The sequence below is a fragment of the Bos mutus genome, chromosome 6 (assembly GCF_027580195.1).
Source record: "Bos mutus isolate GX-2022 chromosome 6, NWIPB_WYAK_1.1, whole genome shotgun sequence".
In the NCBI taxonomy this organism is placed as follows: domain Eukaryota; kingdom Metazoa; phylum Chordata; class Mammalia; order Artiodactyla; family Bovidae; genus Bos; species Bos mutus.
Window position 1 is genome coordinate 90018032 of NC_091622.1, and position 24367 is coordinate 90042398.

The following is a 24367-nucleotide window of genomic DNA, read 5'->3' on the forward strand; positions in this document are numbered from 1 at the left end:
ATCTTTGTCAGGTTTTGGTATTAGGGTGATGGTGGCCTCATAGAATGAGTTTGGAAGTTGACCTTCCTCTGCAATTTTCTGGAAGAGTTTGAGTAGGATAGGTGTTAGCTCTTCTCTAAATTTTTGGTAGAATTCAGCTGTGAAGCCGTCTGGACCTGGGCTTTTGTTTGCTGGAAGATTTTTGATTACAGTTTCAATTTCCGTGCTTGTGATGGGTCTGTTAAGATTTTCTATTTCTTCCTGGTTCAGTTTTGGAAAGTTGTACTTTTCTAAGAATTTGTCCATTTCTTCCACGTTGTCCATTTTACTGGCATATAATTGCTGATAGTAGTCTCTTATGATCCTTTGTATTTGTGTGTTGTCTGTTGTGATCTCTCCCATTTTCATTTCTAATTTTATTGATTTGGTTTTCTCCCTTTGTTTCTTAATGAGTCTGACTAATGGTTTGTCAATTTTATTTATCCTTTCAAAGAACCAGCTTTTGGCTTTGTTGATTTTTGCTATGGTCTCCTTTGTTTCTTTTGCATTTATTTCTGCCCTAATTTTTAAGATTTCTTTCTTTCTACTCACCCTGGGGTTCTTCATTTCTTCCTTTTCTAGTTGCTTTAGGTGTAGAGTTAGATTATTTATTGGACTTTTTTCTTGTTTCTTGAGGTATGCCTGTATTGCTATAAACTTTCCCCTTAGCACTGCTTTTACAGTGTCCCATAGGTTTTGGGTTGTTGTGTTTTAATTTTCATTCGTTTCTATGCATATTTTGATTTCTTTTTTGATTTCTTCTGAGATTTGTTGGTTATTCAGCAGCTTGTTGTTCAGCCTCCATATGTTGGAATTTTTAATAGTTTTTCTTCTGTAATTGAGATCTAATCTTACTGCATTGTGGTCAGAAAAGATGCTTGGAATGATTTCAATTTTTTTGAATTTACCAAGGTTAGATTTATGGCCCAGGATGTGATCTATCCTGGAAAAGGTTCCGTGTGCACTTGAGAAAAAGGTGAAATTCATTGTTTTGGAGTGAAATGTCCTATAGATATCAATTAGGTCTAACTGGTCTATTGTATCAGTTAAAGTTTGTGTTTCTTTGTTAATTTTCTGTTTAGTTGATGTATCCATAGGTGTGAGTGGGGTATTAAAGTCTCCCACTATTATTGTGTTATTGTTAATTTCCCCTTTCATACTTGTTAGCATTTGTCTTACATATTGTGTTGCTACTATATTGGGTGCATATATATTTATAATTCTTATATCTTCTTCTTGGATTGATCCTTTGATCATTATACAGTGTCCTTCTTTGTCTCTTTTCACAGCCTTTGTTTTAAAGTCTATTTTATCTGATATGAGTATTGCTACTCCTGCTTTCTTTTGATATCTATTTGCATGGAATATCTTTTTCCAGCCCTTCACTTTCAGTCTGTATGTGTACCCTGTTTTGAGGTGGGTCTCATGTAGACAACATATATAGGGGTCTTGTTTTTGTATCCATTCAGCCAGTCTTTGTCTTTTGGTTGGGGCATTCAACCCATTTACGTTTAAGGTAATTATTGATAAGTATGATCCCGTTGCCATTTATTTTATTGTTTTGGGTTCGAGTTTATACACCGTTTTTGTGTCTCCTGTCTAAAGAATATCCTTTAGAATTTGTTGGAGAGCTGGTTTGGTGGTGCTGAATTCTCTCAGCTTTTGCTTGTCTGTAAAAATTTTTATTTCTCCTTCATATTTGAATGAAATCCTTGCTGGAAACAGTAATCTGGGCTGTCGGTTATTTTCTTTCATCACTTTACGTATGTTTTGCCATTCCCTCCTGGCTTGAAGAGTTTCTATTGAAAGATCAGCTGTTATCTTTATGGGAATCCCCTTGTGTGTTATTTGTTGTTTTTCCCTTGCTGCTTTTAATATTTGTTCTTTGTGTTTGATCTTTGTTAATTTGATTAATATGTGTCTTGTGGTGTTTCGCCTTGGGTTTATCCTGTTTGGGACTCTCTGGGTTTCTTGGACTTGGGTGATTATTTCCTTCCCCATTTTAGAGAAGTTCTCAACTATTATCTCCTCAAGTATTTTCTCATGGTCTTTCTTCTTGTCTTCTTCTGGTATTCCTATGATTTGAATGTTGGAGTGTTTAATATTGTCCTGGAGGTCTCTGAGATTGTCCTCATTTCTTTTAATTCGTTTTTCTTTTTTCCTTTCTGATTCATTTATTTCTACCATTCTATCTTCTACTTCACTAATCCTATCTTCTGCCTCCGTTATTCTACTATTTGTTGCCTCCAGAGTGTTTTTTATCTCATTTATTGCATTATTCATTATATATTGACTCTTTTTTATTTCTTCTAGGTCCTTGTTAAACCTTTCTTGCATTTTCTCAATCCTTGTCTCCAGGCTATTTATCTGTGATTCCATTTTTATTTCAAGATTTTGGATCATTTTCACTATCATTATTCAGAATTCTTTATCAGGTAGATTCCCTATCTCTTCCTCTTTTGTTTGGTTTGGTGGGCATTTATCCTGTTCCTTTACCTGCTGGGTATTCCTCTGTCTCTTCATCTTGTTTATATTGCTGAGTTTGGGGTGGCCTTTCTGTATTCTGGCAGTTTGTGGAGTTCTCTTTATTATGGAGTTTCCTCGCTGTGGGTGAGGTTGTACTGGTGGCTTGTCAAGGTTTCTTGGTTAGGGAAGTTTGTGTCAGTGTTCTGGTGGGTGGAGCTGGAATTCTCTCTGGAGTGCAATGAAGTGTCTAGTAATGAGTTATGAGATGTCAGTGGTTTTGGAGTAACTTTGGGCAGCCTGTATATTGAAGCTCAGGGCTGTGTTCCTGTGTTGCTGGAGAATTTGCTCTGGAACTTGTTGGCCCTTGGGTGGTGCTTGGTTTCAGTGTAGGTATGGAGGCATTTGATGAGCTCCTATTGATTAATGTTCGCTGGAGTCAGGAGTTCTCTGATGTTCTCAGGATTTGGACTTAAGCCTTCTGCTTCTGGTTTTTAGTCTTATTTTTACAGTAGGCTCAAGACTTCTATACAGCACCATTGATAAAACATCTAGGTTAAAGATGAAAAGTTTCTCCACAGTGAGGGACACCCAGAGAGGTTCACAGAGTTACATGGAGAAGAAGGAGGGAGTTAGAGGTGACCCAAATGAGATGAGGTGGAATCAAAAGAGGCGAGAGCAAGCTAGCCAGTAATCACTTCCTTATGTGCGCTCCACAGTCTGGACTGCTCAGAGATATTCATGGAGTTACACAGAGAAAAGAAGAGGGAGGAAGGAGACAGAGGTGGCCAGGAGGATAAAAGGGGGGAATGAAAAGGAGAGAGACAGATCCAGCCACTGATCAGTTCCTTAAGTGTTTTCCACCTTCTGGAACACACAGAGATTCTGAGAGTTGGGTAGAACAGAGAAGGGGGAGGGAAGAGACAGAGGCGACCTGGTAGAGAAAAAGGAGAGTCCAAAGGGGGAGAGAGCAGTCAAGCCAGTAATCTCACTCCCAAGTAAAAATGGGTACTGAAGATTGGGTTCTTAAAGGTACAAAATTGATAACAAATACCAAAAAGCAAAGATTAAAATTCTAGAGTAGAGGTTGGATTTTCAAAAATACAATATTAAAGAAAAGAAGAAGAAGGAAAAAAAATAAAAGTCACAAAAATTATTTTAAAAAAATATATATGGTTTGCTTTAAAAAAAGTCTTTTTTTAAAAAACTAATAGTAGGTTATAAAAATGAAAATTAAAGGAGTAATAAAGGACTTAAATTTTTTTTTAAGTTAAAAAGAAAAAAGAATGATAGTAAAAATAGTAAAAATATATCTAGGACTTTCTCTGGTGGTGTTGTGGGCAGTGTGGGGTCAGTTCATTTTTGGATAGTTCCTTGATCCAGCTTTTATTTCTCAAGATCTAGGCCCGTTCCTATGTAGTCGGTACTAACTACAGGATTTTAATCTGTTGCACTGTCATTTCCAAGGCGGTTCCCTCGGTGCCGGGGTCCAGCCCCGGCTGATCCAGGGTATTCGAAGGAGAGATGGCTTCGGCGACCTATTTATTTATTTATTTATCAAAGATATAAAGAGTAATAGAATGAGGATAGCTCAGTAGGAAAATTCAGTGGAGTAAAGAAGCTGAGTAGCTTGGTTTACGCAGAAAATCAGTATAACCCGTGACACCAGGTTAGCTCTGACCACGGAGGCCGCAGGCACCCTCTCGAATAGCGGAAGGTGCCCCACCTTAGACACCTTCTCGAGTGGGTCTTAGAAGCCCAGGCAAATAAATGGTCGCAGAGGACCTCCGCGCTCCAGATGGAGACTCAGCTGGAAATTGAGGAGAAAATGACATGGGGAGACCAAGCTTTGGTGAGCAAGGCCTGTAGCTTTATTTCCAACAGGGGTTTTTATACCCTAAGTTACACATAGAGGATAATAGGGGATGCAAAGTCAGCAGTCTCTGATCCTTATCAAAAACCAGTGTTTCTTTCCTGCAAATTTATCGTATACAAATGGTTTAGGTGATTTACATCATCTTCTGGCCAGAAGGCCTATTAACATTTTATGACTCTTGACAAAGACTTATTTTGTCTAAGAGTAATTATTTTAAGGTTTGGCGCCATCTTCCGAAGGTGTTAGATAAAATTGCATTCCTATAGGGTGGATGTGTAATGGGTTTACAACAAAGGAAAGAATTTATTACCTTAAGGGTCTAAAGTTACTAACACCAAGGCCACTACTTATTTTTTCTACATACCAACTATTAATTAATACATATTCAAGGATACAATACAGGGGATGTGAAAACTTGGCAACAAGCATTGGCTCATCAATGAAATCTTTTACTAGTTTTTATTCTGACAGTTTCTAACTCTCTGAGAGGCTCTAAGCTATTTGAATATCTTAAGCTTCTCGTGCCCCTCGAGGCTGGGAGACTGTAAACAATCGTATGCATAGCTGTAGGAGTCTGGGTAAACTTGTCAGGTGAATTAGAGAGCTATCTGAGGGGTTTGGATTTAAACACTACTAATTGCCCAGGAACTTTATTAATTGGAGCTGTAAGTTAACTCTTTGACAGAGAGAGCGAGATGGTGGTGGGGGACAGCCCCCAGTAAAGTCAGAGGTGAGAGCACAAAGCAATAAAGTAAGCAGACTCTGGTTTTTTGGGGGTAGATGCTCGAGAATATCCGGGGGGACTCCTGAGGCTCAATCCCGCCTTTGCGTATGCCGAGCCTCCTTCCTCATGACCTTTGTCACGAGTGGAATGCCTCTCGCCGGCTCCCGGCACCTCGGTTTTAGCTTCTTCTGTTTGCTGGTCTCTTCAGTGTCTGGTTTCCGCCCTGACACAAGGGGGGCGGTGGTGGACACTTTTTTTTAGGCTCAGTTGTTCAGTCGCGCTGTGGGGAGGGACACTGCAAACAACACTGGCGTGTGCTCACAATGTCTCAGCCACACTGGGCCTGCCCCTGCTCACAGAGCGTGCACCCTGCCTGCCCACACAGCTCAGGCTCTAGGTTGCTCTGCCCGGAACCATCCGAGGCCGGCCCTGGGCTGCATGCACCTCCCAGGGCTAAGCCTCTCAGGTTCAGGCACTCGGGTAGTCCTCAGAGGTGCAGACTCCATTGGGCCTGCGTTTTGTGCCCTTCCCAGCTCCAAGCAGCTCGGGTGATGAGGTGTTTGGCGAGCGCGGTCACTGCAACTTATCGCCTCTCCCATCCCTGCCACTCGGTTTTCTGGGTGTACAACGGGCGCACCTTCTCAGGCGGATAATGACTGTCCAAAACCCCAAGAAGTCTTAGTTAGCAAAGAAGCCTACTTGCAGTTTGGTAGATAATGTCTCTCTGGGGCTGCAATTGCCCCCTTCTGGCTCTGGCTGCCTGTCACCAGAGAGGGATGGTCTGTAGCCGGCTAGTTCTGTTCAGTGCTTTGTTCTCTGCGCGGGCCTGGCGGTGTCTTAGGGCTTTTCACGTGGTAGCTATCCCACGTGAATAATAATCCCAGATTATTTCGCTCTGATTACCCTCGGGGCATTCAGGCCCGATCCTTACTCTAAGCAATGCAGCCCATGCCTCCCTGCCCAGCCCCTGCTTGCTAGTGGCGGGTGCAGGTGTCTGGGCTGCTTCTCCGCTGGGGGAGTTACCGTTGGGCTCGTAATCTGTGGGTTTTAATTATTTACTTATTTTTTCCTCCCTATTATGTTGCCCTCTGTGCTTCCAAGGCAAGCCACAGACTTCGGCAGTGAGAGTGTTTCCTGGTGTTTGGAAACTTCTCTCTTTTTAAGACTCCCTTCCTGGGATGGAGCTCCATCCCTACCTCTTTTGTCTCTTTTTTTGTCTTTTATATGTTTCCTACCTCCTTTCGAAGACAATGGGCTGCTTTTCTGGGTGCTTGATGTCCTCTGCCGGCATTCAAAAGTTGTTATGTGGAATTTACTCGGCGTTTAAATGTTCTTTTGATGAATTTGTGGGGGAGAAAGTGGTCTCCCCATCCTATTGCTCCGCCATCTTAGGACAGCCCCCTCCTCTGCCTTTTCTAAAACCAGCTTGAACATCTGGAAGTTCACAGTTCACATATTGCTGAAGCCTGGCTTGGAGAATTTTGAGCATTACTTTACTAACGTGTGAGATGAGTGCAATTGTGCAGTAGTTTGAGCATTCTTTGGCATTGCCTTTCTTTGGGATTGGAATGAAAACGGACCTTTTCCAGTCCTGTGGCCACTGCTGAGTTTTCCAAATTTGCCGGCATATTGAGTGCAGTACTTTTCACAGCATCATCTTTCAGGATTTGAAATAGCTCAACTGGAATTCCATCACCTCCACTAGCTTTGTTTGTAGTGATGCTTTCTAAGGCCCACTTGACTTCACATTCCAGGATGTCTGGCTCTAGGTCAGTGATCACACCATTGTGATTATCTTGGTCGTGAAGATCTTTTTTGTACAGTTCTGTGTGTTCTTGCCACCTCTTCTTAATATCTTCTGCTTCTGTTAGGTCCATACCATTTCTGTCCTTTATCGAGCCCATCTTTGCATGAAGTGTTCCCTTGGTATCTCTAATTTTCTTGAAGAGATCTCTAGCCTTTCCCATTCTGTTGTTTTCCTCTATTTCTTTGCATTGATCGCTGAGGAAGGCTTTCTTATCTCTCCTTGCTATTCTTTGGATCTCTGCATTCAGATGCTTATATCTTTCCTTTCTCCTTTGCTTTTTGCTTCTCTTCTTTTCAAAGCTATTTGTAAGGCCTCCCCAGATAAATCAAGATGGTCCTAATTTAGTATTTTAGTCATTCTTCTGACAGCATAGGAAAGAAGGAGCAATAAAGTTTAATAATTATTCATTTGCTGAAGTTTTATTTTGTTGCTTTTGTGCCAGGTACTGTGCTATGTGCCAGAGAAAGATCTCCCAGCTACTTTGCTAAGTATAAGGAAATAAAAAATGAACATGTGTACCCCACTTTATTCCAAAAAAGACTTGAACCAGCTTGGAAAATTGGAAAAGATATGGCTATTAACCTCCAGATCTCAAAATAGTTCTGATCTCCAAAATTCCAGATTCCGCAGGTGTTCTCTGCATTCATTCACCAAGCATTTACACCCTTGTTTTGTATTAAATGTTGTACTAAACAACTTTTTGATGTTGATAGAACATTGGAACTACAAGTGTCTCTGTTCATCTGGGATAAATTCATCAGATAGGAAAAGGCCCAAGTGATATTCTTCATCATCTATAGATGAAGAAAAACCTTCAGTTGTGAATTTTACTCTAAGGTATTAAATGTCTTTGGAAGCTTTTCTTCTTTATAATATGAGAAAGAATTAAATGAGGACTATTTGCCTGCAGCATGTTTGGTACAAAAATCTGAGTATTAAAACTGAAAGTTATAAAACCATAAATTGCAGTGGTTTCCTAAATATTCCAGTTTCAAGAGTAATAACAAACCAGTTAAAGAATCAATTTAGGCACAGCCTTTTAATTCAAGTATATGTGTTAAATTAAACATCAATACTTTATGTAATTTTTTTCTAGATTCCCTACAGATGAAAACATCAAAAGAAAATGGGTATTAGCAATGAAAAGACTTGACGTGAATGCTGCAGGCATTTGGGAGCCTAAAAAAGGAGATGTGTTGTGTTCAAGACACTTTAAGAAGACAGATTTTGACAGAAGTACTCCAAATATTAAACTGAAACCTGGAGTCGTACCTTCTATTTTTGATTCCGTATCTCACTCACAGGTTTGTTTATCAGATGCTGCTTAACCATCATTACTCACTTTTTAGGGACTATTTAAGAACCTTCACACACTTGCTACCATTTTTTACTATTTGCTTATTGATTTGAAAACCATTCTTTAAGTTTTTTTAGATTTGTAAACTGTGTAAGCTTTTCTAAAGAGTAGTAAGAGTGTTTTACCAGTAGCCCCTCAGAAATGTTAATATCTGTACCTTACTAAGGTTTGGTGAAGCAAACTTGAGTTAGTATAGCTCAAGATTTGGGTCTAAAAATTGGAGGAATGTTAGAGTTGAACTGAAGTTCCAAGCTGGCAGTGCGCCTCACACTGGAGCAAAAGTCAAGAGCAGAGCCGCAACAGACACAAAGAATACTTTGAGAGCCACATATTCACACTTAAAGCCTGAGTAGAACTGGAAGGTAGAAAACCAAAAGATGAGAAGGAAAAGAAGAGGTCAAAAACAAGAAGATAAAAGGATTGTTTAAGGAAACTCTAGTTGTATTCTGTGGCTTTTCTCAATGATTTTAGTGCCATGGATGAGCTGCTTCACCCTCAGTATCTCTCTTGACTTCATATACCTGAACGCGTACTCACTTTCAGAAACTCTAGAGATTGACTGATTCCAATGTGGAAAATTCAGGGAGGGCCTGTGGTTCCCATACCAATAGGAATGAACCTCTATTGAAAGGTATCTCCTTCCTGACAGCTGGAAACAGGAAGTAGTTCAGAAGATCTACTCCCATAGGGGTCTTGGTCACATTTGCAGATGTTCGTACCTCAGTACTTGAGTTATATAGTGGAAACTGACTCAGTTTCTTCCATGTTAATAAATGTACAGTATCTTCTGCAATTTGCTCTAAAGGATTTGTTTCCTATACCATGGTGTCATCTATAGTCTTAAGCGAACCTTAAAAAATATGGACATAATAAGTCAAATAAGCAATAAATTACTAACTTCCAAAAGTTATTTCCTAATAACAAGGAAATCACAGAATCCAGAAGTAACACTGTTAACACTCTATGTGGATCTTTTCTGTCATTTTTATGTGTATGTTTGTATATAAATATATCTCTATTTATAATTCTTACAGAATACGATTATACTGTATATCCTTTTTATTTGCTTTGCTCTTTTTTTAACATTCATACAGTGCTTACTGTGTGCCAGGCAGTAATCTAAGCACTTTACATATATTTTGACTCTTTTAGTCCCCTAAACTACCATAAGAGTTAAATAATCTTATTCTCATTTGACCACTTGAGAAAATTTAGACCCAGAAAACTAGAATACATTCCCCAAGTCACACTGCTGTTAAATGGCAGAGGCTGGATTTAAACCCAGGTATTTTAGCTCCAAAGTTCACTCTTAACTATTATAATATTTTCCATGATGTTAAATATTTTTATATAACAATGGCTTTCAAATTTAGTCTACCTAAATATTATCCAGGGAGCTTGGCTTAAAATGCAGAATCCTAACCAGCTCTCCCAAAATGTTTGATTCAGCAAGTTTGCTTTGGAGTCTAGGATCTGCATTTTTTGATAGGTACCCTGCATGATTGTGTTGCAGCTCAATGGATCACATTTTTAAGAGAAACCTATATGGAACATCAATTTTTTTTTTTAACTAAACTTTATACTGAAGTCAACATCAGTTCAGTTCAGTTCAGTTCAGTCACTCAGTTGTGTCCGACTCTGCAACCCCATGAAAAGCAGCACGCCAGGCCTCCCTGTCCATCACCAACTCCCGGAGTTCACTCAGACTCATGTCCATCGAGTCAGTGATGCCATCCAGCCATCTCATCCTCTGTCGTCCCCTTCTCCTCCTGCCCCCAATCCCTCCCAGCATCAGAGTCTTTTCCAATGAGTCAGCTCTTCGCATGAGGTGCCCAAAGTACTGGAGTTTCAGCTTTAGCGTCATTGCTTCCAAAGAAATCCCAGGGCTGATCTCCTTCAGAATGGACTGGTTGGAAAAAAAAAAAAAAAAAGAATGGACTGGTTGGATCTCCTTGCAGTCCAAGGGACTCTCAAGAGTCTTCTCCAACACCACAGTTCAAAAGCATCAAACAAATGCACACATCATAAGTGTATAGACCACTGGACTTTCACAAAGTGAATATATTCATGTAACTCCTCTCAGACCAAGACGGAGAAAGTTATCAATGCCCCAGAAGCTTCCCTCATGCTCTTTCCCAGTCCCTACACCCTTGAAAGTACCACTATCCTGACTTTTATTGCTGTCAGTTATTGTAAATGGAGTCATATAGTACATACTCTGTTCTGTGGCTGCTTTCACTCAACATCTTGCTCTTGTGATTCATCCACATTGCAGCATGTGGTACTTACTAGTCCATGTATTTTCTTTGCACTATAATATTCTATTGTATTTGTTGTTGTTCAGTGCTAAGTAATGTCCAACTTTATGTGACCTCATGAACTTCAGTGCACCAGGCCTCCCTGTCCTCACCATTTCCCAGAGTTTGCTCAAACTCATGTCCATTGAGTTGGTGATGCCATCCAGTCATCTCATCTTTTGCTGCTCCCTTCTCCTCCTACCCTCAATCTTTCCCAGCGTCGGGGTCTTTTCCAGTGAGTCAGCTCTTCACATCAAGTGGCCAAAGTTTTGGAACTTCAGCTTCAGCATCAGTCCTTCCAATGAATATTCAGGGTTGATTTCCTTTAGGATTGACTAGTTTGATCTCCTTGCAGTCCAAGAGACTCTCAAGAGTCTTCTCTAGCACCACATTTCAAAAACATCAGTTCTTTAGCACATTGTATAAATAAACTATAATTTCTATTCTACTGTTGATGAACATTTGGATTTTCACTTTGGAGCTATTATGAATGGTGTAACTACAAACATTTTTGTCCATGCCTTTTGATACACTTAAATGTACACATTTCTACAGAATATATGTATATTTATGTTAGAAGTGGAATTGCTGGATCCTAGGATCAGCTTGAGTAGATATCACCATAGTTTTCCAAAGTGGTTTTACCAACTTATACCCCCACCATCAGCTTATAAGAGTTCCTATGATTCTATATCCTTTCTCATATTTAGTGATATCATCTTTACAGTACATTTTTAATGACCATATAGTGATTGATCCAGTGTATGGACAATAAATACTTTATGTAATCAATCCTTACCATTGTATATAGATTATCATCTTTCACTGTTTTTAAAAGCATTAGAATGAACATTATTGTAGTTAAATCTATGTACATATCCTTATTTCCCCAAACTAATTTCCTGGAAATAAAATAGCTAGACCAAAACTTACACACATTTTTAAGTCTTTTGCTTTTGATACAAGCCTCCCAAAAGCCCATCGTAAAGTTTGTATCAGTCTACTGCCCTACTAATAGTTATGCATTAAAGTGTCTGTCCATCCTAATCCTCAGTGTAAGTTGTGTTTTTAACCTTTGCTGAAATTGATAGGCATAGATGACATCTTATTGTTTTAATATATCTTTGAATATTAGTGCATTTATGCATTATTTCCTGTGTTCATTAGACAGTTTTACTTCTTCTTTCCTGAATAACTTATTCAAGTCTTCTAGTTTTATCTTTTTCTAAGCTGTTTTATAACAACAATAGATATTGAGGATATGAATCATTTAACTATGTTGCAGTTACTTTTTGTTCTTTGTCTTTAGTTCTAATTATGGTGTTGGTTTGTTTTGTGTGAAATACATTTTTTTAAGTAGTCCTATATTTTCTCTTGTGCTGTCTGATTTAAGATTTTATAAATATTTCCCATGTATTTTTCTACTTCCTCATTGTTTTCATTCTTACATGAATTTTCATTATGTAGAAATTCATTGTGATTTACTGTACATAAATGATAAAACTTTTTCATAATTAATTCATTTTTCATGACTTATAGCCTTTCTCCACTTATTTAGAATGCCATTTTTTATCCTGAAGGCTCTTATCTACATGATCTACTCATATTTTTCTTAAGAGAATAGTCTTCTGACCCAAGGCTAGAACCCATATCTCCTGTGCCTCCTGCTTGGCAGGCAGATCTTTACCGCTGAACCATCTGAGAAGCCAAAAGAATAGTACACTATCTTAAATATTCTTTCCTTGTAGGATATTTTTAATACCTTGTAGGATATACCTTCCCTCATTATCATTCTTTTTTTTAAGGAAAATTCGTGTTTCCAGGTAAACTTTAAAGTTAGTTTAGGGAAGTTCCTTTAAAGTAATCTTAGTGAATTTAAACTTTACTGACTGTTAAAAGCAATTTCCACTAAAAAAATATATAATAATTTTACTACAAAAAGTTAAGAAGGTTAAAAATTTACAAAAGGACAGAAATATCTACAATGATTGATTAACAATTAACTATTCTTAACAGGGGAAAAGAGAAAAGCTTCATTATAGGAAAAACTTCACCCTCAAAGCCCTTCCAGTTACAAACCACAATCACAAGCTTGTTGATACTTCCTCGTGTGTTGAAGAATTCCAGTCCCAGTTCATTTTTGTAAGTAAAATTACTGGGCTAAAGTTGATATTTTTAAGATGAACATGCCCTCTCTGTTAGGATTAAGCTTTTTAAAATCTTACTGAAAAATTAGGAGTTCAGGTTTTTGAGATTTTTTTTAATATGTAATAACCAAAAGTAATATTGCTTCCAAGGGCCATTATAATTTATATATACGTATTTAATTCAAAGAATGCTTTCACAAAAATATTTCAACCAGTCAGTTCAGTTTAGTTCAGTTGCTCAGTTGTGTCCGACTCTTTGTGACCCCATGAACTGCAGCACGCCAGTATGCCTGTCCATCACCAACTCCTGGAGTTTGCTCAAATTCATGTCCATCGAGTCAGTGATGCCATCCAACTGTCTCATCCTCTGTCGTCCCCTTCTCCTCCTGCCTCCAGTCTTTGCCAGCATCAGGGTCTTTTCCAGTGAGTCAGTTATTCACATCAGATGGCTAAAGTGTTGGAGCTTCAGCTTCAACATCAGTCCTTCCAGTGAATATCCAGGACTGATTTCCTTTAGGGTTGACTGGTTTGATTTCCTTGCAGTCCAAGGGACTCTCAAGAGTCTTCTCCAACACCACAGTCCTAAAGCATCAATTCTTCGGTGCTTAGCTTTCTTTATGGTTCGATTCTCATATCCATACATGACTACTGGAAAAACCATAGCTTTGACTAGATAGACCTTTGTTAGCAAAATAATGTCAACCAATAAAATACAATAAATAATTCCTCCCTTTAGTTATTGGTATTGTAGGTTCTATGTGGAAATATCTAATTTTAAAAATAGTTATGTCTTTAGGTTTTCTTGAAGGACTATCATACACACACAGTATTGAAGCTTGCATTTATTTATTCATCTGATTGCTTTTTCATGTTAGAATCAGGCCTGGAATCCAGATCTGTTTTACTATCTTAATTACTATAGTTTTATAATAATGCTTAAAATCAGGTAGTGTTTATCAGTGTTAAATCTTCCAACTTTGTTCTTTTTCAAAGTTGTTTTGGATAGTCTTGGTCCTTTGCATTTTTATATGAATTTTAGAATCACTTTCATAAATTTCTACAAAATTCCTGCTAGAGTTTTGACTGGTATTCTGTTGAATCTACAGATCCATTTGGGAAGAATTGACATCTTAATAGTACTATTTTAAGTCTTCCAGCCCATCACTTCATATATTTAAACTTTTAAATTTTCTTAGCAGGGTTTTGTCATTTTCAGTGTAGTCTTTCGTTTTTTTTTGTCAGGTTTATCCCTAAGTATTTTGTATGTTTGGATGCTATTATAAATGGCATTGTTTTAATTACTGTTAGTATATGGAAATAAATTGATCTTTGTATATGAAACTGTATCTGTCAAACTTGCTAAACTCACATGTTAATTATCAAAGCTTTTTTGTAAAAGCTGTCAGGTTTTCTACAAAGATAATCATGATGTCTGTCATTGCTGCTGCTAAGTCACTTCAGTCATGTCCGACTCTGTGTGACCCCATAGACAGCAGCCCACCAGGCTCTGCCGTCCCTGGGATTCTCAGGCAAGAACACTGGAGTGGGTTGCCATTTCCTTCTCCAATGCATGAAAGTGAAAAGTGAAAATGAAGTCCGCTCAGTCGTGTCCGACTCTTAGCGACCCCATGGACTGCAGCCTACCAGGCTCCTCCGTCCATGGGATTTTCCAGGCAAGAGTACTGGAGTGGGGTGCCATTGCCTTCTCCGATGTCTGTCATTAAAAACAGTTTTAATTCTTCTTTTCCAATGTAAATACCTTCATTTCTTTTTCTTGCTTTATTGCACTACCTTGAACCTCCAAGGGTATGCTGAGTAGAAGAACTGAGAACTGATCTTTGTGCTTTGCTCCTGATTTTAGGAGGAAGGCATCAGTCTTTCACCATTGAAGATATTCATATGATGTTAACTGTGGATTTTTCATAATTGCCCTTTATCAGACTGAGGAAGTACCTTTCTATTTTATTCTTTCAGTTTTAGTGAGATATAATTGACAATACATCACTGTATAAGTTTAAAGTATACAGTAATGATTTAATTTACATTCATCATGAAGTGATCATCACAGTAAGTTTAGATGAACATCTATCATCTCATATAAGCAAAACTAAGAATTAGAAAAAACTTACAATGTGTGAGTTGAAAATTATATTGGAGAGAATTAATGGCATGTTTGAAGGCAGGAGGAAAAGGGGACATCAGAGGATGAGATGGTTTGGATGGCAGTACCAACTCAATGGACATGAATTTGAGTAAACTTTGGGAGTTGGCGATGGACAGGGAGGCCTGGCATGCTGCAGTCCATGGGGTCACAGAGAGTTGGACACAACTGAGTGACTGAACTGAACTGAATGGCATGTTAGATATGTCAGAAGAAAGGATTAGTTAAGGTAAAGATATAGCAATGGGAACTATCCAGAATGGACTACAGAGAGAAAAGGGAATGTTTAAAAAATGAAAAACATGAACAGAGCATCAGTGAGAAGTAGCACAACTTCAGACAGCCCAATATACATGTAATTAGACTCTCCAAAGGAAAAGGAAGAAAAGTTGAAATAGAAAGGAATATTTGAAGAAATCATGGCCATAATTTTTCCAGGTTTGATAAAAACTATAAACCCACAGATAAAAAGCTCAGCAATCCCAAGCACGAGAAACATGAATAAAACTAAACTAGGCTACATCATAATCAAATTATTCAAAACCATTGGAAAAGAAAATTCTTATGTCTTGATAAATTAACCCCTTTATTATTAAGAAATGGCCTTCTTTATCCCTGGTAATATTCTTTGCTCTGAAGTCTACTTTGTCTGATAGTAATATACCCACTGTAGTTATCTGTTATTAGTGTTATCCTAGTTGAAACCTTTAGTTTCAACCTATTTGTGTCTTTTTGTTTTAAGGTGTGTTTTTTCTTGGTGGCATGTACTATTGGGTCTTGATTTTTTAAATATAACTTGGTTATTTATAATCACTAATCTTTTCTATATATAATTTCTGCCTTTTATTTGGATTATTTAAACAATAATAATATAATTATCATATTACTTTATATCAGATTATCTAATGGGATATGGTTTGGTTTAAATCTGTCATCATACTTATTTCCTGTTCCATTTAGTCTTTGTTCTCATTTTCTTCTTTTTTTGTCTTCTTTTCAATTAATTAAATTTTTTTATAATTCCATCTTATCTCCTTTTTTTAATTCATTCACCATAACTGTTAGTTGCTTTTGGGTCTATAACATCCATGTTTAACTTACCACAGGCCACATGATAAGTAATATTATTCCACTTAGTGTATAGTATACATATCTTACTATAGTATACTTTTATTTCTCTTCTCCAACCTTTTTGCTACAGCTGTCATACATTTCACTGTACATATGCTATGAACCACACATTACATTGATACTATTTTTGTTTAAGCAGTAAATTATCTTTTAAAAAGATTTAAATAACAAGAAAAAAAGGTATATGCTACCCATGTAGTTGCCACTGCAGGGCTTTTCATTCCTTTGTGTAAATCCATATTTCCATCTGGTATCATTCTGTCTGAAGGACTTAACTTTAATACTCCTTATAGTGCAGCTATGCTGGTGATAAATTCTTTCAGCTTTTATAAAATCATTACTTAGTCTGCTAAATAGTCATTATTTAGTCTGGAAAAACCTGAACAATCATTTAGTCTTCATTTTTGAAAGATATTGACAAATTCTGGGTTGAAAGTTTGGGAGTTTGTTGTTTTTAGTTTTTTTAAGATGTTGCTCCACTATATTCTCATATGCATGCTTGCTAATTAAAAATCTACTATCATTCTTATCTTTTTCCTTTGCTAAAAATTTTTCTTTGCTGCTGCTGCTGCTAAGTCACTTCAGTCGTGTCCAACTCTGTGTGACCCCATAGACGGCAGCCCACCAGGCTCCCCCGTCCCTGGGATTCTCCAGGCAAGAACACTGGAGTGGTTTGCTTTGCTAATGGTTTTAAATAATTTGATTATACCATAGTTTAGCTTTGTTCATGTTTCTTATGCTTGGGATTTATTGTTTCTTTATCTGTGAGTTTATAGTTTTTATCAAACTAGGAAAAATTTCAGTCATGATTTCTTCAAATAGTTCTTTCTTCCTCAACTTGTCTTCCTTTTCCTTTGGGGAGTCTAATTACGTGTGTATTGGGCTGTCAGAAGTTGTGCCACCTCTACTCATGCTGTTCATTTTTTTGTATTTTAAATACTCCCTTTTCTCTCTGTAGTCCATTCTGGATAGTTCCTATTGCTGTATCTTCACCTTCACCAATCTTCTGAAATTTCTAATCTGCCATTGCTGCTGCTAAGTCACTTCAGTCATGTCCGACTCTGTGTGACCCCAGAGATGAAATCCCCGTCCCTGGGATTCTTCAGGCAAGAACACTGGAATGGGTTGCCATTTCCTTCTCCAGTGCATGAAAGTGAAAAGTGAAAGGGAAAGTCGTGTCCGACTCTTCACGACCCCATGGACTGCAGCCTACCAGGCTCCTCCATCCATGGGATTTGCCAGGCAAGAGTACTGGAGTGGGGTGCCATCATTCTCTTTAATATATTTTTCACCTCACACATAATAATTTTTAAGTCCAGGTGTCCTACTTGATTCTTTTTTATGTCTTTCATGTCTCTGCTTAACTTTCTAACATATATGATACAGATTAAATAATTTCATTAATTTCCTTGTCTACTGATTCTAACATTTGTTAGTTCTGGGTTGGTTTCTATGGATTGGTTTCTCTGTTATTATGGCTCATATTTTCTGCTGTTTTGCATGCCTGGTAAAATTTTGTGTGCCACTTACTATGGATTTTACTTCACTGGATGCTGGATATTTTTGTGTCCTATATGCTTGAGCTTTGTTATGAGGTGTAGTTATTTGGAAACAATTTGGTCCTTTCAGGTTTTGCTTTTTTTAGGCAGGACCAGAACAGTGCTCAGTCTCAGGCTATTTGTTCTCCACCACTGAGGCAAGACTCTTCTGTGTACTCTGCTCAGTTCCCCATGAATCTGGTCTGGCTGGTGGGAGTAAAATCTGTGAGCTCAGGGTACTCCTGATCTTTTCTGGCCACTCTTTCCTCAGCCTTGAGCAGTTCCCTACACACATACTCTGATCTTACTCAGGGCCATACTTGACAGGGAGCTTCTGAAGATCTCCAGGTTCTTCTCTCTCCTACTGATACTCTGTTCTGTGAACTGTAGCCACCTTGGTCTCCCCAAGTACTTTGCACTACCTCCTCAACTCTGACTAACCAGCTCTGCCTGGGTTTCCTCTCCTTGCACTGACGCCTAGAACTCTCTCAAGGCAGTAAGTTGGGCAGTCATAAGGCTCATCTCTTTGTTTCCCATCTCAATCTCTGCCTTCCTTGCCTGATGTCCTTATGTGCAAAACATTTTTATACCTTTTGGCTGTGTGTTGAGGTCTTACTGCATCTACTCATTGCCACACATGGGCTTTCTCTAGTTGCAGTGAGCAGGGGCTACTCGATTGCAGTGCACTGGCCTCACTGGTGGCATCTCTCTTGTTGTGGAACACGCGCTCTAGGGCACTTGGGCTTCAGTAGCTGCAGCACTCAGACTCAGTAGTTGTGGCTTGCAGGCCCTAGAGCGCAGGCTCGGTGGTTGTGACACACGGGCTTAGCTGCTCCACAGCATGTGAAGTCTTCCTGGTCTTCTGCCTTAGCAAGCAGATAGCCTTTTACCACCAGGGAAGTCCTGGGTTTCTTTTGTCAGTCCAGCCTCTTATTTCATCTTGGCTGAAAGCAAAGTCATTTTCACTAATTTTCACAAAGCTGAAAGCAAAGTCATTTTCACTAATTTTAAGTAACAGCTTTTCAAAATTATGTCAGTGGTGTTTTTGAATGAAAAAAGTATACCCAACAAATATACCATAACCAAAATAAGTACTGAGTGCTTAAATTATCTCTTTATAAATCCAAGACCAGAGTCCTCTCTAAATCCATAACACCCAGCCTGAGGACCTGCTTCAGTGCTTTCCTGTCATCCCTTATAAAGTGAAATATTCATCAAATAAAGCAATTCCGTTAAAAGGTTAAAAATGTAAGTTTTTTGGATAGGTAAAACTTAAACTTAGCAGCCCACACTTAGGGACCAAAACTGTTACGGTCACGTGAGTGTCATGCTGTTTGTTCATAAGCAGATGCCTACCTCCAGGTGAGAAGTGCCTTCCACCCCTAGGATTCTGCCCTCCTTGTGTATGCCAGACCTCAGACAAACAAAGATGGGGACTCTAGGCACCTGAAACATCCCCGTCCTCTCCCTGTGGTCTTTGAACAACTCTTAGTATCACCAACTTAAAAATGTTCTCTAAGCATAGTATTCGGAGAAATAACTGAGGCCTAGTTATAACTTTTTATCTAACTGCTTGTCTGTCTGGTTTAATAACTTGGTGTTTATGTTTTCAGGAACATAGCTACAGTGTGATGGACAGCCCAAAGAAACTTAAGCATAAATTAGATCATGTGATCAGTGAGCTAGAGGATACCAAGAAAAGTCTGCAGAATGTTCTAAACCGAGAAAAACGTTTCCAAAAATCATTGAGGAAGACAATCAGGGAATTAAAGGATGAATGTCTCATCAGTCAAGAAACAGCAAAAAGACTGGAAGCTTTCTGTTGGGACTGGTGTCAGGAGAGCATAGAACAAGACTATATTTCATGAAATAATTTCATGTTATGTTCTACTTAAAATTGGTAAAATTGATATTGGCTTTTAAGGAAATAATTCTCATTTACCATCATTAAATGATGTCCATCATTCCATCATTTAAAGTGCCCTTTGGGTCCTCTGCAACCTGATGCATTAGAGTTATTATCCAAAGGCTTTTTTTAAAAGATACGCAAAATTTTGTGCTAGTTATCATGTTTTGGAGTAACTTGTGAGAGTTATGTTTTTATAGGCCTAAACTATATGGGCTTCCCTGCTGGCTCAGAGGTGAAGAATCTACCCACATTGCAGGAGACCTGGGTTCAATCCCTGGATTGGGAAGATCCCCTGGAGAAGGAAATGGCAACCCACTCCAGTATTCCTGCCCAGAAAATTCCATGGACAGAGGAGCCTGGAGGGCTACAGTTCACGGGATCACAAAGAGTCAGACATGACCGAACAGTGAACACTTTTAGACCTAAACTAGTACCAGGTCACTATTTTAAAATGTTAAGAGATCAAGAAAATTCTGTAGGACTAAGGAAATGATTTTAGATCAGCTACATTAAGCTCTAGTAGTCGAAAGTGGACACTTAAGCAGCATCAGATTTTTGGCTTCAAAGGAGTATCTTTGCTTATAATACATGTCCATCTAGAATCCAAATCAAGGTGCTTTTATTATCAATAACACCAAAAGATGTTTTTACAAGGCATCCCATGGTAGTAACCTTGAGAACAACATAAGGTGCAGATCTTTTGGCCTTTAAGGTTGTTCAGAGCCAAGTTAAGAAGACCCCTGATGACGTCTTATTTTTTCAATACAGTACATCATTTCTCCTCACTAGGAGCACTTTGATGTAAACCAGCATCGCTTTAACACATTTTTAAAGAGGATCATAAATCTGATTTTTAAATGGTTACTGACAGTTCTTCTGAACATTTTGTTTCATGACTGTTATTTCATCATAAAGGTATATCTCCAAAATCTGAATGCCAGTAGTAACTGGATACTTTTAATGTTGTTTTGTATTTTACAGAAAGTAGTATTACTAACATTTTTTTAAGGTATAAAATACAGAAAAAAACATTAAAAATAATGATGTGGCTCTTCTAGTTAAAATAGGAATTAAAAAGAGGGTTATAATATTTTCCTTTAATTAGGAGACAGGATTGCTCTCCAAGATTTCATTTAGAGAAATAGATAAGCAACAATTTTAGAATAGCTTCTTACTGAATTTACAGATGAATAACTTTTAGTTATTTTCTGACTGATCCAAGAGTCAGAAATTTAAGTTTATCTCCTAATTTCTTAGTAAAAACAACTGAAATTAGTCATAAATACTGTGCATTAGAATAAAAAGTACTAGCCCCAAAGCAAGTTCTACTTTGAAGCATATGTATATACGTAAACTCCATTCATATGTGTGTGCTATAATAGTTAGAATTTGAATATCAGTTATTTCAATATGTTAACTAGAAATGAACTGCATTTTGTGTTAAAATGTTCATTATAATTTTATTTGTGTTACATTAATATCAGTAAGGATACAGTCGCTTGAATTTTTTATATTCAAGAAATATATAATGCATGTTATATTTTTATGTAAGATTCCAAACCTTCCCACTAAATGGGATTTTACCCACATTTGAAAGATTAGCATTATGCTAAGAAATCATTGAGGTGCTATCTTTTTACTACCTTTAAAGTATTCTTTAGCTACCCATTATTTATTTGAGTTATTTAATTGTGCATTCATGGTGGACATGCTAATAGAAGTTTGGTATGATCTTAGGTTTTTAAAGTCAGTGGGCAATGGAGAAAAATAAAAGGATAGATCCAAACACTGCGTCCAAATTCTAGATCTCTCCTGGCTGCTTAAAATAAATCAAGCCCAGTAGACCTTTCCGAGAATCAGTTCCCAGTTTCTGCCACTATCATCACAGTTACCACAGTCACTTTTATTACTGGTATTCCGTGTTCATAGTGAACTAAGATTTTGTCTTCTTTTTCACTGGTCTCACTGTCATTGAGAAAGAGTGAGCTGTGGGCAAAGTATTGCTATCGTCAAGAATCCGGAGCTGCCCATTTGCCCTTATGGAGAAAGGATTACCAGTAGAAATGTGACATAACTAGAGTCCTCCCCACCTACCATCCAGGCAAATGCCTGAACGTGTACACATACCTCAGTTCCCTATAGCTCAGATATAAAGAATCTGCCTTCAGTGCAGGAGACCTGGGTTCAATCCCTGGGTCAGGAAGATCCCCTGGAGAAGGAAATGGCAACCCACTCCAGTATTCTTGCCCGGAGAATCCCATGGACAGAGGAGCCTGGTGGGCTATAGTCCATGAGATCGCCAAGAGTCAGACACGACTGAGCAACTAACACACACACACACTGTTCCCAGAGATTCCAGCTTAGCCTGAGGACGAGCCGTCCTGTGCAAAACAGAACCAGGCACCCCTCACCCCCATCCGGAGGATCCTTAAGCAGCCAAGGTCAACCTAAGGGTTTCACTTTGCTTTCAAGCTTACAATAGCCTCTGGATCCTGGAGCAAACCATTACACCAGTTCAACCTCAGCACCAAATCAGGTACAGTGGACTTGATACAGTGTTTTTCTCATATCAAGTTCAAACCTCTGGAAATAGACTTTGGTTGCTAAAAGATAATCACAATTATACCATTGTCATTAATTTGAGAAAAGATGAAATTATTAATATTTATATATATTTAGTCTTAATAAAAGATAAAAGAAATAATTGAGAGTAAAGAATCCATTATGTATTTGAAAAATAAAATATTTTTTCTAGTAATGTGCTCTATGTTGGTTTTATACACTCAGTTCAATAAAATGAACAGCGAAAAATCAAGAGTATGTATACAGTGGTTTTGCTTTCATTTCGCCTGCATTTTTCCCTCCACCAATAACTCTGCTGTCTTTTAGAGTCTGCTAGATTAGGTAACCCAGGTGGCAGGCCTGCTTCCACCACAGTATGCATCTGCCGTAGACCCCTTTCAGCCCTCTCCTTTCAGCCTCACTCAAAACTGGCAGCCTTCATGTTACCAGCAAGGGCAGTATTCTTAGATTTGAAATGTGCTACCATCAGAACCTGGAGATGCTTATTAAGCATCGTGCTTCCTTATTCCTAGTGGGGGCTTCCCTGGTGGCTCAGACAGTAAAGCGTCTGCCTACAATGCGGGAGACCGGTGTTCAATCCCTGGGTTGGGAAGATCTGGAGAAGGAAATGGCAACCCACTCCAGTATTCTTGCCTGGAAAATCCCATGGACGGGAGAATCTGGTAGGCTATAGTCCATGGGATCACAAAGAGTTGGACACGACTGAGCGACTTCACTTCACTTCCCTGGTGGCTCAGCTGTTAAGGAATCCACCTGCAATATGGGAGACCTGGGTTGGGAAGATCTGGAGAAGGGAACAGCCAATATTCTTCCCTGGAGAATCCCATGGACAGAGGAGCCTGGCAGGCTACAGTCCATGGGGTCGCAAAGAGTCAGACAAAACTGAGCAATTTTCACATTCATAGTGGGAGATAGAAGTTGTACTACTAAATTTGTCTTTTATTCAGAGGGGATGGTCTAGCGTGCCCCTGGTCACTGGACTCCTCCCCCACTCCGCCTCAGATTTTCCCTGTGTGGTTTAGTTGGCTAAATCATGTCTGACTCTTTGCGACCCCGTGGACTGCAGCATGCCAGGCTTCCCTGTCCATCACCAACTCCCAGAGCTTGCTCAAACTCATGTCCATCAAGTCGGTGATGCCATCCAACCATCTCATCCTCAGTCATCCCCTTCTCCTCCTGCCTTTCCCAGCATCGGGGTTTTTTCCAGTGAGTCAGTTCTTAGCATCAGGTGGCTAAAGTATTGGAGCTTCAGCTTCAGCATCAGTCCTTCCAAAGAATATCCAGGACTGATTTCCTTTAGGATTGACTGGTTTGATATCCTTGCAGTCCAAGGGACTCAAGAGTTTTCTCCAACACCACAGTTCAAAAGCATCAATTCTTTGGCACTCAGCTTTCTTTATGGTCCAACTCTCACATCCATACATGACTACTGGAAAAATCATAGCTTTGTCTGTACTGACCTTTGTCAGTAAAGTAATTTCTCTGCTTTTTAATATGCTGTGTAAGCTGGTCATAGCTTAGCAAGAGTCTTTTAATTTCATGGTTGCAGTCACCATCTGCAGTGATTTGGAGCCCTCAAAAATAAAGTCTGTCACTGTTCCCATTGTTTCCCCATCTATTTGCCACGAAGTGATGGGACTAGATGCCATGATCTTAGTTTTCTGAATGTCGAGTTTTAAGCCAGCTTTTTCACTCTCCTCTTTCACTTTCATCAAGAGGTTGTTTGGTTCCCCTTCACTTTCTGCCATAGGGTGGTGTCACCTGCATATCTGAGGTTGATATTTCTCCCAGCAATGTTGATTCCAGCTTGTGCTTCATCCAGCCTGACATTTTCTCCTGGCAATGTTGATTCCAGGTTTTACTTCATCCAGTCCTGCATTTCACATGATGTACTCTGCATATAAGTTAAATAAACAGGGTGACAGTATACAGTTTTGATGTACTCTTTCCCCAGTTTGGAACCAGTTCACTGTTTCATGTTCAGTTCTAACTGTTGCTTCTTGACCTGTATACAGGTTTCACGGGAGGCAGGTAAGGTGGTCTGGTATTCCCATCCTGTTAAGAATCTTCCACAGTTTGTCATGATCCACACAGTCAAAGGCTTTGGCATAGTCAATAACAGAGAAGTAGATGTGTTCTGGTGTGGTAGACCCCTGAATTTCATGAGTTTCATCTCACCCTCTAGAGCATACTTTATCAAGTCTTCAGATTTACTAGTCACAGCTTGTTCATCCCATTTGATTAACATAATCTGTCAATATAGTGATTTTCTATAGAATGTCTACATGGTCTAGGTCTCTTTCAATTAGAGGCAAGAGAGTTATAACCTAGGCTGTTAATGTTGCTTTTTGTTAGT

At 38.7% G+C, this 24367-nt stretch overlaps 1 protein-coding gene across 3 annotated transcripts in view; it reads left to right on the forward strand.

Moving 5' to 3' along the window:
- THAP6 (THAP domain containing 6) overlaps positions 1 to 22237 on the forward strand; it is a 27643-nt gene extending 5406 nt beyond the window's left edge. For 2 of the 3 annotated variants that reach the window (XM_070372520.1, XM_070372521.1), the window contains exons 3-5: positions 7985 to 8192; positions 12559 to 12684; positions 19133 to 22237. In XM_070372520.1, coding sequence (XP_070228621.1) covers positions 7985 to 8192; positions 12559 to 12684; positions 19133 to 19387 — 589 coding nt within the window. In that variant the 3' untranslated portion in view covers positions 19388 to 22237. The remainder of the gene's footprint in view (positions 1 to 7984; positions 8193 to 12558; positions 12685 to 19132) is intronic. The other variant, XM_070372522.1, reaches the window with a different exon arrangement.
- Positions 22238 to 24367: the final 2130 nt, after the last annotated feature.